Here is a 17,103-nt window from a genome sequence, read left to right on the forward strand (position 1 = left end):
TAACATTGAGCCTCAATCCATATTGAAGGCTGCAGTCCTTGACCCTCTGCAGCAGGTGCTTCAGGTCCTCCTCAGTTTCAGCAAGCAGGATTGTTTCATTTGCATAACACAAATTGTTGATAGATCTTCCACCATTCTTGACCCCACATTTCTCCTCATAGAGCCCAGCCTCCCAGATAATCTGTTCTGCATACAGGTTGAAAATGTATGGAGACAGGACACATCCCTGGCGTTCGCCCTTCCCAATTTTGAATCATGTAGTGTTTCCTTGCTTTGTTCTGACAACTGCCTCCTGGTCCAAGTATAGGTTTCACATTAGGATGATCAAGTGTTCTGGGATTCCCATTCTTCTCAGAGTCAGCGAAAATTTGTTAAGATGTACACTGTCAAACGCCTGTGCATAGTCAATGAAACAGATATACATTCCTCTGGTATTCCCTGCTTTCAGCTAAGATCCGTCTTACATCACCTACAATATCCCTGGTACCATGACCCCTTCTAAACCCAGCCTGGACTTCCAGCAGTTCTCTGCTGATGTGCTGTATTTTTGGATAATCTTCAGTACAATCCTGCTTGCATTTGAAATCAATGAGATTGTTCTATAGTTTCCACACTCTCTTGGGTCAACCTTCTTTGGGATGGGAACAAATACAGATCTCTTCCAGTCAGTTGGCCAAGTGGTTGTTCTCCAGATTTCTTGACACAACTTGGTGAGCACGTCCATGGCAGCATCTGTTAGCTGAAATATGTCAATTGGTATACCATCTTTTCCTGGGGCCTTAATTTTTGCCATTTCCTTCAAAGGAGCCTGAACTACTTCTTTCATCACCATAGGCTTTTGCTCATATGTTGTTTCATTAAATGCATATTAGTTACTTTTAAATTGTACTTGATATTCTAGTTAAAAATAGACAATTGTTGTTCTCTTTTTAAATTTTATTTTGCTTTTCTCTCTGTCCCTTGTTAGGTACCTGTGGTCTCAATAACTTTCTAATTTTCCATTATTAGTTGTTGGTGGTAATTCCTTTTTACATTTAAAAAAAATCTGTAAAAGGGATGTCTGATAGACATTAACTCCTCCTTCACAGTGTGCAAATCCTAATGAAAAACCACCCCCACTCACTTGCTAATAGAATGTATTGTTTTTCTATTTGTTGCAAGATACTGACAGCTTTATAGGTATTCACAGTCAGAAAGTTGATGCTTAAGTGCTGATGGTAGAGATTGTACAGGCTTTTCGTCTGTTGCCAGTGCTCATTTCTTTCTCTAAGCTTTTCTGAAATTGCAGACGTCTGGTGTTTAGCATGTAACCGCTTATAAATGGCCAACAACTTTTGTGGACCAGAAATAGTGCGTTCTTTTAGACTCAATATTTTTGATGAATAGTTAAAGCCCTGTGTATAGCACAGACTACCAGATTTTCTTCTCCTTTGACCTCAGTGAGATTCAGAAGTCACCTTCGAAGTCTTATTCTTCTCTGCAGGAAGATTCTCCTGCTTGCTTGTTTGAATCACACATCTCACATATTTTCTCTTTAGATGGGCGTGTCTTGATCTGCTTTAGCAAATTAAGCAATTACTTATTTATGTTACTTTTATCTATTGAAAAAATTCTCTGGTTTCAGGATTCTGGGTTTGTGTCTCCTGATTGCCTCTGTTTTATACTGCACCATGTCTCCCACCTCCACCCCATGTCCCCTGGGCTGTCCTGGGCTGCGGTGCCTATTAGGAAAGTAATTCATGGGCTTATAAGAGAAGTCTTTAAGACCTTTAGCACTTAATTAAGGCTTTCTCCCTGATGCTAATAATAACCACTGTCTTTCAATTACCAGCTCTTTGCCAAGCGTGATAATAGGAACCTTCTCGCTCTGTCTTCTTAATATTCCTGTGAGAAGGTATTATTCTGGTTTCACAGATGGAAGCACTGAAACCCAGAGGTCAGGCAGTTAGTAAGCATCCAGTGCTGAAATTTAAACCGCAGATCTAACTTTCAAAGGCCATGCACAACCATACTTCTAATGTAATTAGGAATACTTGTAGAATACAGAAAAGGGTCATATCTACAGAGAAATAAAATTATGAAAAGCATCTTGAACCATATAATATTAACACGGAAGAAGATGAGAGCAAAGCTAATCTAACAACCTCACTTTTTTAAGGCCATTAAGTTAATCAGTCATACAGGGTCACTGTGAATTGGAATTGACTCGTCAGCAGTGGGGTTGGTTTTCATTTTAGACCCAGATTCTGGTTTAGTACTGCTTGGAGTGGAAAACTTGCTTTCCCTGCCTTCCGTTGGGGTCCTCTGTGCTGCTTTTTAATAGACCGCCTCATAAGAGAGTAGATCCCGTGAAATTAGCACTCTTGTATATATCTTAAGCTGCTATCGCTGGCAACTCGATGGCACCTAACAACAACATTGATAAACAAATTGTATACTATACATCTTAACCTTCAGTTTAATCGTGTGTAGTGTCTGTACAGATATGTGTTTAATTAACACACACTTCGAACATTTTCATCACTTCCCAAATCCTTTGACCTTTCAGATATTACCCTCCTATCTCTCCACCCCATTCTCAACAATTCATTTGCTCTCTAAATGTACTGATTTCCTTATTATATCCCAGTTTCTCTCAGATAGCCTCTTGTCTATTGTCTTCCAGTCCTTCCTTGGTATTAAACCTAATAGTTTGATTCTAAGTGTGTAAAATCTTACTAAGCTTAAGTGAGCCAACAGTGGCAAAGAACCAGATATTACACAGTTTGAACGCACTGCTTTATTAGCTTCTTTTTTTACCTCTTTTTGCAGTGCCTGCTCTTTTGATTCTTTTAGTACCAGACTTTTTTCTTCAGAAATTTGAGCTACTAATTTTTAAATATTGTTTTAATCTGAACATGCTAAAATATGTCTGTTTCACACATTATCATTCATTACCAATCTGTGGTCAGATTTTCTGATGAAAGAGGATTTCTGGAAGCATCTCACAGCATTCTTAAACTTAAGTGACTCCAATAACAGGAGTCCTACTTACTGATTTCTCCTATTTATTTGATTTCTAAACAGTGTGATTGTTATTTGACTTAAATGGTTTGGAGAGGCATATTAAACAAACATTAGTTGTGTGCACTTTTGTTCTTTGTTTGGAAATTAAAAATGGGTAGGATGTTTGTAAAGAATCAGAATTTCATTTCTGTTGTTCTGCACTGAGTTTTTTAAAAAAATACTCAAACTCACTGCCACCCTGTCCGTCTCAACTCCTGTGACCTCCGTCAGGTTTCCAGTGGTATAAATACTTTACAGGAGGAAACTGTCCATCTTTCTTTCATGGAGCTGCTGCTAGATTCAAACCACTGGAGTTAACAGTACAACTCTCTATCGACTACAGCACGAGAGCTCCCTAAGGATTAGATTGGTTTGTTTTTCTTATTGTGTGCCATTGAGTCAGAACCAACTCTTACCTGATCCTCCAGTGAGTTTGCAGAAGCAGTAAATTGCACAGGAGGAAATTGCTTATTTTTCTCACAGAGCACCTGACGGTTTAGAAATACATACCTTTGTGCTGCCACCAAACCACCAGAGCTCCCTAAGGATTGAATTATATTCCCCTAAAATTTGTGTTGTAAATCCTAACCTCTTTGCCTGTTATTATATTCTCTTTTAAATATAATAACCAAATGAATTGTCTTTGTTATAATGAGGCCAGAATACTGAATTGTCTCTTTAGTCAAACCCCAGCAAAACATAAAAGAAATTAAACAAGCCAAGAGAGAAGAAATGAAGTATGTAGATGCCAAAATACCTGGAAACCTTGGAGACACCCAGAAGCAAAAGCTGGAGAGACAAATAGCTACTCCAGAGTTGTTGTTGTTTTTGTTGTTGTTGTTATGTGCCATCGACGCACTTGTGACTCATAGCAACCCTGTGTACAGTATCCCTGAAACCTGCTCTATCCTGTGCCAACTTTACTATCTCTGACACAGCTACCCTCATTACCCCAGCCACTGTATCAATCCATCTCATTGATGATCTTCCTCTCTTACTCTGTCTCTCCATCATACCAAGCATGCTGTCCCTCTCCAGTGACTGGTCCCTCTTTGCAACATGCCCATAATATGTCAGATGAAGCCCCAGAATCCTTGCCTCCAAGGAGCAGCCTGGCTTCACCCTTTCCAGGACAAACCTGTTCGTTTTCTTAGCAATCCATGGTATATTCAATACTCTTGTCCAGCACAACAGTTCAAAGGTACCAAATATCTTTCTGTCATCCCTAGTCATTGTCCAGCTCTCTGATGAATAGCAAGCAATTGAAAAGACGATGGCCTGGATCAGGTGTACTGTAGTCTCCAAACTGATGTTATTGAGTTGGCAAAGGAAAAACATCTTCGCCTAAAGCCAGTGCCTTGAATTCAGACTTGCAGCCTCCTATACTGTTAGGAAGGTAGACTTTTAAACTTGTAGTCTCAAAAAGAAAATACATTTGTTAAAGCCATCCAGTTGTGCTATTTCTGTTATAGCAGTACTAAATAACAAAGACAGATTTTGATAATGAAAAAGTAGGGTGCTGCCCTAAACAACAACAAAACCCGCAACCCACTACCATTGAGTCAGTTCGTACTCATAGTGACCCTCCATTGGATTTCTGAGACTGTGAGAGAGTTTATATCTTTCCAGAGTACGCTGTTCATCTGTCTCCAGAGAAATGACTGGTAAATTGAAACAGCTACCTTTTCAGATAGCAGCACTGTATGTTATTAGAAAGAGAGCAAGGGTGGCATGAGGGCAACCATATCTGATCACTACTAGCTCTACAAGGGGACGCTGTCCCCATCAATAGCATCCACAACACAAAACCAATTCCCATGACACCAGACATATTCCCCCACACTCCTATACCTATTTATAATAATTCTAACACCAGTCCTACTCTTTTGCTGGGTCCAAAATCTGTTGCAGTAGCTCACAGAACACACTAAACCATACTCAGGATTATGGCATTTACTAGGGAAGTTAACAGGATATAATTTTTCAATTCAGACAGCTTCTAAAGCATGCTCTCAGGCCCTTCAACTTTCTTTTTTTTTCTTTTTTCTTTTAACACTTGGATTTCCATTCTTTCATTTTGCACAATTTCCTTCCTCCCTCACCCAGGTCCACTTTGCTGTGCATCTCTTATTCTCTTATTGTTCTCATGTAAATAATACCTAATCATATATTCCTTTTAAGTAGTTCTTTTCCTCATCTGTTTCAATGCAGGGTACATTATTTATCCCCTCTTCGTTTCCCCCCCAACTCCCATGTCAGTCCTGTTTTATAACAGTGTCATTATGCAGTATTTGTCTTTTTGTGACTGAGATATTTCACTCAGCATAATGTCCTCCAGGGTCACCCATTTTGTATAATATTCCATTTGTTTTTCGGTACTTTATAGTATTCCATTGTGTGAATATACCAGAGCTTTTCTATCCATTCATTTGTTGATGGATACTTGTGTTGCTTCCAACTCCTTGCTATGGTGAGCAAAGCCACGATAAACATGGGTGTGCATATATCTGCTTGGATGTCAGTTATGGTCTCTTTGGGGTATATTCCCAGGAGTGGAATTGCTAGGTCAAATGGTATCTCTATTTGCAACTTTTTGAGAAAGTACCATACTGCCTTCCACAGTGGTTGCACCATTTTACACTCCCACCAACAGTGAATAAGGGTTCCAGTTTCTCCACAACCTCACCAGCATTTGTTGTTTGCTGCTTTGCTGAACTTTGCTATTGTAACTAGAGTGAGATGATATGTCATAGTTGTTTTGAGCCCTTCAACTTTCAACCTTATGAATTAAGGCCAATCTTACAAAGCTCTTTTATTTCAAACAATTATGACCTCTTCCTTAAGGTACTCCAACAAGCCTGTGCAAATGTCCTTGGTTCATAGTCAGTAGGGTAGCAGTCCAAGGCCATCTCTATCTCACATCAGGTCTCTAGTTCTCTGCTGCTGCTCTCCTGTAGGTCCATCTGGCACAAGAATCTCTGGCCCCCGAAGGGCTGGTTCAGCATTCTGTGCTTCTTTTTTGCTGGTGGTGAGATTCTTCAAATCTACAGTGAATCTGCTCAATTCAGTGCTGATGTTATGGACCACAGAGTCAGAATCAACCCATAGGTGACCCTCCAGTGGGTTTTCACAGGCATTTAATCACACGGAAGGAGATTGCCCATCCTTCTCCTATAGAGCAGCTGGTAGATTTGAACCACATGCCTTCACAATTGCAACACACCTTCTTGCCACTGGGCCACCAGTAATGAGACTAGCCATTGGATGTATGGGAATGATTGTATGAAACATAATGTGAATAAAGAATAGTGTGAAACACGGTGTATATGAACTTTGTAAACAAACCAATTTTAAAAAGTGTGGAAAAAATGAACTATGAAAACAGAACTTCAAGGTTTGGGAAATTTTGTTGTACAAACTAAAGACACCTTTCCTAGAGTGTTTACGGAGAATGTGGCTACCATCTTTTGTTAAAGATATAAATCTGTAACTGGGAGATCTAACCTTTCACAGCAGGAAACCCATAAACAGAGGAGCATAGGAGAGTTGAGATAAAATAGGTGCCAAGACATGGAAATCTCCAAAGAACCGGGAAATAGAATCTGAAGAGACAGGAACCTTCTCCCACAGACAAAAGAGAAAACCTTCCCAAGAACAACACCTTGAATTTGAACTTCTACCCTTCTACAGTGTGAGGAAATGAATGTTTGTTTGTTATAGAAGTTTGTTAAAGTCTATTAGAGCAGTACTAGATAACTTAGACATCTTTTTTATATTAATATTTGTATCATTCATTTACATTGTATTTCATGGATATACATTGTGTTTCATACAATCTTTTATTTACATTATATTTCATTCATTTGTATTGTGAATTTTAAATTGTTTCCCCCCTTTATCATCTGTCAGATGTGCAGGGTGGATTTAAAAGATGCACTAAGGACAATATAGCCAACGTTAAATGGATCTTAGCTGAAAGCAGAGAGTACCAGAGGAATGTCTACCTGTGTTTCATTGACAATGCAAAAGAATTTGTCTGTGTGGATTCCAACAAACTGGCTAACTCTAAGAAAAATGTGAATCTCAGAACACCTGACTCATGCGAAACCTATACTTGGACCAGCAGACAGTCGTCAGAACAGAGCAAGGAAGCACTACATGGTTCAAAATCAGAAAAGGTGTATGCCAGGGATGCATTTTATCTCCATACCTTTACAATCTATGTGCAGAACATATCTGGGCTCTATGAGGAGAAATATTGGTATTAGGATTGAAGGAAGACAATCAACAACCTATGTTATGCTCATGACACAACCCTACTGGCTGAAACTGAGGAGAACCTGAGGCATTTGCTGCAGCCTTCAATATAGACTGAAGCTCAACATCAAGAAAACGACGAGTCTCACCACTAGGCCACTTGGTAGCATCATGCTAGATGGTGAAGAGATTGAGATTGTTATCAGCTTTGGTTTGCTTGGCTCCACAGTCAACACTCTTGGTACCAGCAGCCAGGAAATCAAAAGACAAAATGCATTGGGGAAAATCTGATGTCAAGGACCTCTCCAGAGTACTGACAAGTAGTGATGTCAGTCTAGAGACTAAGGTGTGTCTATCCAAACCATGTACTTCGCAATTACTTACTATTCATCAGAGGTCTGGACAGTGTCTAGGGATGAGAGAAAAAGAATCAATGCCTTTGAGTTGTGGTGGTGGAGAGTATTGAACATACCATAGACTGCTAAGGGATACAAATTTGTCCTGGAAAGGGTAAAACCCGGTTGCTCCTGAAGAGGCAAGGATTCTGAAGCTTGATGTCACATACTTTGAGCACATTTCCAGGAGGGACCAGTCCTTGAAGAGGACATGTTTGGAAAGGTGGAGGGACAACACAAAAGACGAAGACCCTGGACAAAATTTTAATTGACTTGGTGACTGAGATTGTGTAGGTAGGTGTGTTGAAGATAATGAAATTGGCTCAGGATAGAGCAAGGTTCAGAGCTTTTGTACATAGAGTCACTATGAATTGCAGTCAACTCGAAGGCACTTAACAACAACCATCATCCCACCAAAAACTTAATGTGTGAAAGCCAGGCACTTCATGCCTCTTGCTCTGATATTCCCCTTTTAGATAAGCCACTTTCTGATATGCCCATCCCTATGAAACCAGTACTCTGAAGAAACAAGCACATCCCTTTTACTGAAGGATCCTCTGTTTAACTTGGAAGCTTTGAGCATCTGCATCCACAGCAAAGTCCAGTCCGGAGCAAGCCATCTGGTTGCAGCAGTCTGCCTTGGCTCACAGCATGCCTCAGCTTCTCTTCATCTGATTGGGTCTGGTCAATTCATCTCCAGCCGTCTGTGGCTAGATTTAAATGGGCATAAGCTGCAAGTTCAGGAGTCCACACTTCTGCATTCTAGACCTCTTGGTCTTCTCACTCAGCCCTAGCCCCCATATTGGGCCAAATTAAGTGAACAAGTCAGGGGTCTTCACTATTCTCTGTTGACCTATGAAATCATGGCATAGAAGGAAGAGATTCAAATTGTAAAGGTATAAAGTAAAAATACAAGTGCTCAAGCTTAGATTTTTCAATTGCCTCCCATTGCTAAATCATAAGTTAGATTATTTGTCCTCATTTGTATTTGAAAAAAAATGTACACTGTTGATATCCATGCTGGGAGTGGGATAGATGGGTATGCAAATGGAACATGAGTAGTATGATTTAAGTAAATATCTTAGGGAGAGGGTATTATCTACAGGCATTTTATTTTTCCAAGTATATGTTTTTGTTGCCTTTTTTTTTCTTTTTTCATAATTAATGTTTTGAAGAACTTTTATTAACAACAGTATATATAAGAACAAGGCAAATATCCTTCTCTAAAGTAAACAGTGAAAAAATACTAAATAATCTCCTTTAAATTAATTTAAATTAGACCTTGCATCCATTCTGCTACTGAGATTTTAACTTACTTCATTGCGGTAATGACTCTCAGCTGAGTATAGATCCCAAAAATCAAAGATTTTAATTCAGAGGAGGTTCATTACCTATTGTTGAAACAGGAATTAAGCAGATAACATTTTAATGGTTTGGAAGACAGTAGTGCTTTGTGCTTTAATAGATTTCTTTCTCTAGATCTGCAAAATTTCATTTATTCCTAAAACTTAATCGCTGAGGGGGGGGAGGAAATCACTGACTTAGAAGGCAAGCCTTTTCCTCATGTGATGATAAATATAAGCCCTTTCCCTTTTAGAAAATCTTATGTCTTCAATATACTTGACTAATAATTTCAGCTATTTACTGAACTTCAACATTTTAAAAGTGTAGATTCTCTTCAACCTTTATAGAGAGTTTCCATTTTAGATGTGGACTCTGGGGCCTCAGCAAGGACACAGCTGTGTGGCAAAGGAGCCAGGGTTGGAAACTGGTCCCTGACCCTGACTTCTTTTCACAGCACCAGATTGCCTCTCACTCTAACTCAAAGTTACTCGATTAAGAGAATTAAATCAACTAATCCCCCTGTACTTGTCTCATATTTATTTCAAACATCCAACTGAGCCCCCAAATAACAGAAGCCCTTTAAAGTGCCACTCACTGCAGTAACAGGGATGGGCATTTTTCCCCCCCACAAACCATAAAACAAAATAAATTCCTGGACCATTAAAAGTTAAATATGTGTGAAGATAGAAAAATAAAAAAAAAGTATAACTTCAAAAGTGTGATGTGTTAGAAGAGATAATATCTACACATTTCCCTAGGTTTGACCATATAAAAATGTACAACTTCTATACAATAAAAAGAACCAAACAATGGCAGATAACATTTTCAAATGTTCATCATAAATAAAATGAGGGTATAAATAAAATGAAAGTTATACAAAGTGCTCGTTTACATGTGATGTCACAACTCTAGTAAAAGAACATTGAATTTGATCTTTCTCATACACAGAAAAGTTCTTTAAAAATGTGTGGGAAAAAGTCTACTTTGACACATAAATAAAATTACAACAGCATGTGGTACCATTAGATATCTCTCAAATTAGCAAAATATTTTTTAAAATTATAATTATACCCAAAGCTGACCGTTTTATGGTAAAACTGGTATTTATTTCCCTACACTTGTATCACTATATAAACTGTTTGCGCTGCAATCCCCAAGGCACGTGGTTCGAGGCCACCAGTTTCTCCACAGGAGAAGGATGGGCAGTCTCCTCCTGTGCAATTTACTGCCTCTGAAAACCCGCAAGAGGGTCAGCTATGGGTCAGTTCTGACTCAATAGTACACAACCACAACAACATTCATGTTTAAAATAAAAAACAAAAGCTTCAGGACTATTTACCAATAATACTTCTCCTTATTAATTTATCCTAAGGAAATAATTCAAGTAAGAATATATTTGCCTCCAAGCATATTTGTTATAATGTTTAGATAATAACAAAAATAGAGGAGTTAAAATTTTTATTGCAGGAGAATTTAAAGAACTTATTACATCCATTCAGTAGGATATTTTGCATCCATGAAAAAATTTAAGAGTGAAAACTATGTAAAATACTTTTCTATGAGAAAAAGAATAAAAATCCATTTGTATATATAAATAAATTGGAAAACTATACATGGGGAGAGTAAAATAAAGGGAAAGGATAGTAATTTTCTTGTAGTAAACAATGGCTTTTTTTCTTTTTTCAAGCTATTTCTACTTTTTTCTTTTTCATGAAGAAAAATAACATAGGTTAGAATGAGTAATGGAAAGTTAAGATTGCACCAGCCTTCTGTGGGAGATAGTACCAGATTTTGAGTGCCTGGAGTTAAAGTTTTAGTCAAATCCAAGACAAATGGAGGCAGGTTGTAGTTTAACAGATTAAACGTAGCAGCAGCACAGTGGTGTGTGGTAGTGCTAAAGGGCCTGAGAGTGCTCTGTGATGCCAGAACTCTGAGAACTGAAGACTAGGAAAGACTGGCAGGGAACCTGGTCTGGCCGCACGGTGCCTCTGAGACAGACAGCATGGTTTGTGGATCTTGGCTTTCCGTGACTTTGGGCAATTCATCTCTGACCTTCAAGGTTGTCTTCTTTCAAATGCAGTTCTTGGAATAGGCATTACAAAAGCCATCTCTTTGTCCTCTATCCCCCTATTCTCCCTTCTGCCCCAGATATACACGGAATAATAGACTAGGGCATCTTTTCTGTAAATGACAGTTGTAAGGTGTACTCTGGCCATGTTTTTCCTGTTGTTAAGAGCCAGAATCAATCCTAAAGCCAGAGAAAATTGAAAATGAAGCAAGTGCTCCCCTGTTTTAAAGCACTTGATTATAAAAGTTAAGCCAGAATTGCCCCTAAACCCTTCCCTGGCCACTGCCCAGATGCCACGGTCTCTGATTGTACCCTTCTTTTGGGAGCCTTTGAGAAAGAGCAGGGCTAAAAAGGAGAAACATTAGATTTTTGTTTCCATGACTTCAGCCTTAGGCTTTCTTAAAACCCAGGTAGTAAGTAGCTTTTGGAGCATAGATGGCTTCCATTGCTCTCACGCTTATCTGATTCTCTGCCCATCCAACCTTACTGTCGTCCTGCCACAAGGACAGGATCTGAAAAGCTGGGCACATCCAGCTAGGACCTCATCTTACATATGTCATTGCATTGGAGAGGGACACAGACATGAAAGGAGATACGGGAACAGCAGCTGCAGGCGCTGACAGAACCCCTGTCTCTTCCCAGAGCTGGAAAAATCCATCTTCCCTTTCCAAGAGTCTCCTGGGCTCCCACAGGGAGAGTTAGTGAGTAAACAGAAAGAATAATCAAGGTGTCTTCGCCTTGAAGACTTATTCAGGGCGAGAAAGAAAGTATTGCCCTGCAGTGTTCGGATTCTGAGCCTTTTATCCATGAATTTTATCAAACGTTTGCCTGTAGCTTCCTAACACACATGCTGTTCCTCCCACGGGGCTAGATGGAGGAATTCTTTCTCACAAATGGGGACTTGGTGCTTGTGCTTGTGTGTGTATGCGCACCTACCTTGATATAGAAAAAGAGGGAGGGAGAGGGAGGGGAGAACAGAAGCGGGTGGGGGAGAAAGAAAGGAAGAGAGAGACAGAGACCAAGCAGCAGGGAACAGTGAAAGAATGTTAGCTTTGGTGCCATTCACTCATTGATGATTCTGCAAATCTTCTTGATTACCCAGCATGCAGCCAGCACTATTCTGAGCATTGGGGATGCAGATGTGAACAAAGACAACACTCCCCTTGCTCTGGTGGAGCTTGTGTGCTGCAGTGGGAACAACCAACCAACCTATCAGAAAAGCATGGGCTCTTTGGTCCTCTCCTGTGCCATTTAGCTGACCCGTGATTTTGACCTCCTGAATGTTTCCTTATCCAGAAAATGAGGTTCTAACTGACTTCCAGAGATGTCTGAGAGTTTGTGACAAAGAGCCTAGTTAGAATCTCACACACAGAGGAGGTGCTGAGTGAATGATAGACAATTATGGTCCAGACAGGATCTCTCTGAAACTGTGAATCCTGTTCATTTGCTATGGAGTGAAAGAGAAAAGACAAGGATAAATGGAAAGAAGACTTTCAGGACTTGTAAATAACTACTTCCTGTGCCCCACTCCTCCATCCCTCCTCCACACTACACACACACTACACACACACGTGCGCGGTAGAGATATGAACGTTTCTATGCCTCTTTTTAAAGAAAAAGTAGGCAGTTGTTTTCTCTATAGTCTAGTCTTTAAAACCATAAACACTAACATGAGTTCAACTTAAGCATCTTTCAGAATCAAAGGTAAGTTTTGTGTGCAAGTTCTCTTAAAATAAGAGACCATGTAAAATAATGTGTATGAATTTTATAAACTTTGTATATAAACCAGTATAAAATAAATTTAAAAAAATAAGAAAGGTTAGTAAAAGGCTTTAAAAAAAGAGGTCAAGAAAAGACACTAGGATGAGCAAAGACTTGTGCATTTTATGTACACTCTCGTTAGAGATGGCATCTTTATTATCATATATTTGTGTGATTTACAACAGTGTGAGGCAGGTAATGTATCATTCAGCCATTTAACCAGTGTTAATTAAACTGGGTGCTAAAGTTGAAAGATGGCCAAAACTCTCTACCATTAGAACCTCCCAGTCTGCCAGGAAAGACAGACAGATTCCTATAACATAAATATGTGAATGGAGGAACTCTTTTGAATATGGAGGAGACAGTAATCTGTTTGGCCAGAAAATGAAAAACAAAACAAAACAAAAAGGCACCAGGAAAAAAAGTGAACTAGGGAAGGGAGAGAGAGGGGGTAAAAATATACAACAATGAAGGAATGAAAATCTAACTTTTCTATAAACATTTGCTAAAATTACAATTTAAAAAATTGATATTAAAAAAAAGAGATGGAATTGAACCACGTTTAACTAGATTTTAAAGAATGAGTAGGCTATAGGAAAGATAAAAGCTTCCTAGTAGTCATTGTGTACCATCAAGTCAGAACCAACTCCAAGCTGACCCTCCAGCAAGTTTTCAGAAGCAGTAAATCACATGAGGAGATTGCCCCGCTGGTAGGTTCAAACCAGGTCTCTGGGTTGGAAGTGCAACCGCTTATCCATTCAGCCACCACAGCCCCTACCTGCTAGTGTACAACAACATTGTGTATAACTTTTGGTCTGCACATTAGTTAATATGCTTTGAAATGCCAACTGATTTTTGAGGTTCTACAACTAAATGTGTTAAAAGTACACAGAGACGTTCTGAACCTTCCATAAAGAAAGCTGCGTTATGACATTCCAGTGTAAAAGAGATCTAAATTCTGACATATGATTAGTGTTATGACTTGATTACTTACAAGAATATAAACAGTGAAATGAAGTAGAAAAATAGAAATGTCAGAAATGTGGAAAAATATACACAGACTCAAAAGATTAAAGAGAAAGATGATAAAGAGAACATGCAAGTCCCAATAGCCTATAAAAACTTTTTTCCTTTTTTTTAAAGTAAGCTTGATCTTAAGCTTTCTGGAGGCTAGAAGAGCTTTAAAAATTCACTGTGGATTATCCTATTTATATCATTGGTATTAAGGTACATACTTCCTCTTGGAAAAAGAAAAACAGATTTTTTTCTGTTCTGAAAAGAATGATTTTTTTTTTAATGTGGATCTATGTAAGTGAGAGATTTCACGTTAATGAATGTGGATCATTTTAAAAGTGCAAATGAAGTGGTAAATGTGGTTGTCAAAAACATAGACTTGGAAGTCAGACTGACCTAAATTCCTATTCTGGTTATACTACTTATTGTAATGTGAAAGGTCTTAAATCTTGGTTTTTAGTTTGTATAATGGAGAGGTAAGAGGTGACTTCAACCTGCACGTCTTTGGGATTGCAGTGCAGCTTCTTGTCACTAGGCCACTAAAGCTCCCTATAATGTTTAATACAGTTTTGGGCCCTTAAGTGTGATTAATATAGCAATGATTCGTGTCTTGCATTAGAAACTGTCTCATAATTGCAGAAATGTTCCTGCCCTATATGTGAGTTTTAAAACAGACACTGCCAAATCCAAGTTAAGGCATTTATGTTATTGATGATGTTGTTGATTGCCTTCAAGTTGAATATGACTCAGTGACCCTGTGAACAAAATGAAGCCCCTCAACATGTATTGACATTTATCAGTGTTCATACAGTTTCCAGAGGCATGTTGTTTAGGAAATGGATGCCACTCCTGCTTCCAAACCTGTCATAGTATGTTATTGTTGTTATGAGACTGAAGATATCCTTTCCCAAAAGATGAGATTAAGGTCCTTATGGAGAAAGGTGTGTTACCCTAATCAAGGAGATTAGAGAGAGCTCTCAGGTCCTGTCTTGCGTGACTCTGTGGGTTCATGAAGGTAAAAAAATCAATGCATAATAAGTAGAAATATAACCAACAGTTTAGGGTTAAGGACTAAGCAAAAACCACTCTCATGTTTTGCCTATCTTGTTTCTTAAAGGTGGACGATTCAAACTGTGACCAAGAACTCCTTTCTTTGCTTCTGGATGCCAAACTTTTGGCGAAGTGCATCTCCACTCCTTTTTATCCCTGTATCGTTAACCACCTCTTGGCCAGCCTGCAGCAAGGGCGCTGGGATGCTGAAGAGCTGGCCAGACAGCTGAAGAAGGCCGGCCATGAAGCTGAAGCTGGGTCCCTCCTGCTGGCCGTAAGGGGAACCCATCAGGCTTTGAGAACTTTCAGCACAGCCCTCAGCGCAGGACAGCACTGGGTATGAGGTGCCTTCGCTGGGCCAGTGCCACAATCCTCAGTCTCCCAGAGCCCTGGGAAAAAGAACACTGTAGCCAAACTATCTTCCCAGAAGCTCCATATATACCAGATTGTTCCAAGTGATTCCAGCAATTTGCAAATAAATCTGTATTTAAATTATGAACTTGTTTCTATTGAAAATTTATATTTTTATAGTAACCTCCTAACATTCTTATTAAGATTCTTCTACACCACACACACACACACACACACACACACACACACACCCTATTTTAAACTGCCTTTTCTCAACAAAATACAATCAAAAAGTATCCAGGAATGTATTTCAAAAAATTGGAGGTAGGTAGGGTTGTGTTAGAAATGCAGAGAGCGAGGGAGCTGGTGGATTTGAACTGTGTGCCTTTGGGTTGGCAGCACAACTCCTTAACACTAAGCCACCAGTTCTATAACAAATGTCTGGGGCAACCTTTTCAGATGAGAAGGAAAAGTAACCTGGGTTCAAATTTCAGTAATGTAACTGAGCAAATTATTCAACCTTTCTGAGTCTTAGTCCATTATCTGTAAAATAAGGCTTATATATTTGTCATCTCACAAAGTTGTTCAGTGTGTATGTGAAGGCTCTGTCCGGTACCTAGAAATGACCCAGTTAATGTTAAATTTCTTTCTCCTCACTGGTATTACAATGAGTAGTGCATATATGGATTATGCCCCAGTTCTGACTATAATCAGATGATCAGCACTTAACATATAAAAATTGCATTCAGTTGACTAAAGTTCAGCTTAACTTACCTCAGCCGACATATTCAAACTGACAAATGTTCCCATCTGGGCAGAGTAACAGAGCTCTTATGTCCACTTACCAAAGGTACTGTTGATAGAACCTTGTTATGTACTGCCCACTCGACTGCAACTCATAGTGACTCTGTGAATATGCATGAATTCAGATATGAACAAATTCAGACTCAACAAGTCTAAACATGGCCCTACGTTGTGTCATCCTCACCATCTCTGATAGACTTAAGTCAATTGTTACAGTCACTGTGTCAATTCATCTTATTGATGGTCTTCCTCTCCTATGCAGACCCTCCACCATCCCAAGCATGATGTCCTTCTTCAAGAATTGGGCCCTCCTAACAAAGTGTCCAAAATATGTGCGATGAAGCTTCACCATCATTGCTCCCAAGGAACATCCTGGCTGCACTGTATCTAAGACAGACTTGTTCTTTTGAGAGTCAAACAAATTCAGTATTCTTTTCCAGCACCGCAACACAAAATCGTCAATTCTTCACTCATCCTTAGTCATTTTCCAGCTTTCAGATATTGTTGTTTTGTACTATGGAGTCAGAACCAACCCATAGCTGAACTTCTGGCAGGTTTTCAGAGGCAGTAAATCACACAGGAAGAGACTGCCCATCTTTCTGCTTTGGACAGCTGATGGATTTTAACTATGTGCCTTTGGTTTGACAGTAAAACTCCTTACCTCTAAGCTACCAGAGCTCCCTAACTTTGAGATATGTTGTTGTTGCTGTTAAGTGCCGTCGAGTCACAGGCAACTCATAGTGACTCTATGAAGGAGAGTGGTCAATACTTGTGTGTCTCTCATCCTCTCTCCAGGTTCATAGGGTTTCGGAGGCAAGCTGTTACAGAAGTGGATGCCGCTCCTGCCTTCAATCTTGTTTTAATCGGGGAGTTTAACCCAACACTGTCCACTATGGATAACCAACCATTAATGCATTTGACACATCAGCGTCACAGTGCTCAGTCTCACAGCAACCATGGCAAGTGGACACACCAGGGCTATATGACCTAGAGGAATGTTTGAACAAACACAAT

The 17,103-nt window shown here is 39.3% G+C and overlaps 1 protein-coding gene across 1 annotated transcript in view; it reads left to right on the top strand.

The window, feature by feature from the left end:
- The window catches only part of NBAS (neuroblastoma amplified sequence), a 611,780-nt gene extending 596,503 nt beyond the window's left edge, over nucleotides 1-15,277 (top strand). The window contains exon 52 of the mRNA XM_006880668.1: nucleotides 15,002-15,277. Within this exon, the coding sequence (XP_006880730.1) occupies nucleotides 15,002-15,277 (276 nt within the window). The remainder of the gene's footprint in view (nucleotides 1-15,001) is intronic.
- The last annotated feature ends 1,826 nt before the right edge of the window (nucleotides 15,278-17,103 follow it).

Source organism: Elephantulus edwardii, unplaced genomic scaffold (genome assembly GCF_000299155.1).
Source record: "Elephantulus edwardii isolate Elephantulus edwardi_28Jun2011 unplaced genomic scaffold, EleEdw1.0 scaffold00009, whole genome shotgun sequence".
Taxonomy (NCBI): domain Eukaryota; kingdom Metazoa; phylum Chordata; class Mammalia; order Macroscelidea; family Macroscelididae; genus Elephantulus; species Elephantulus edwardii.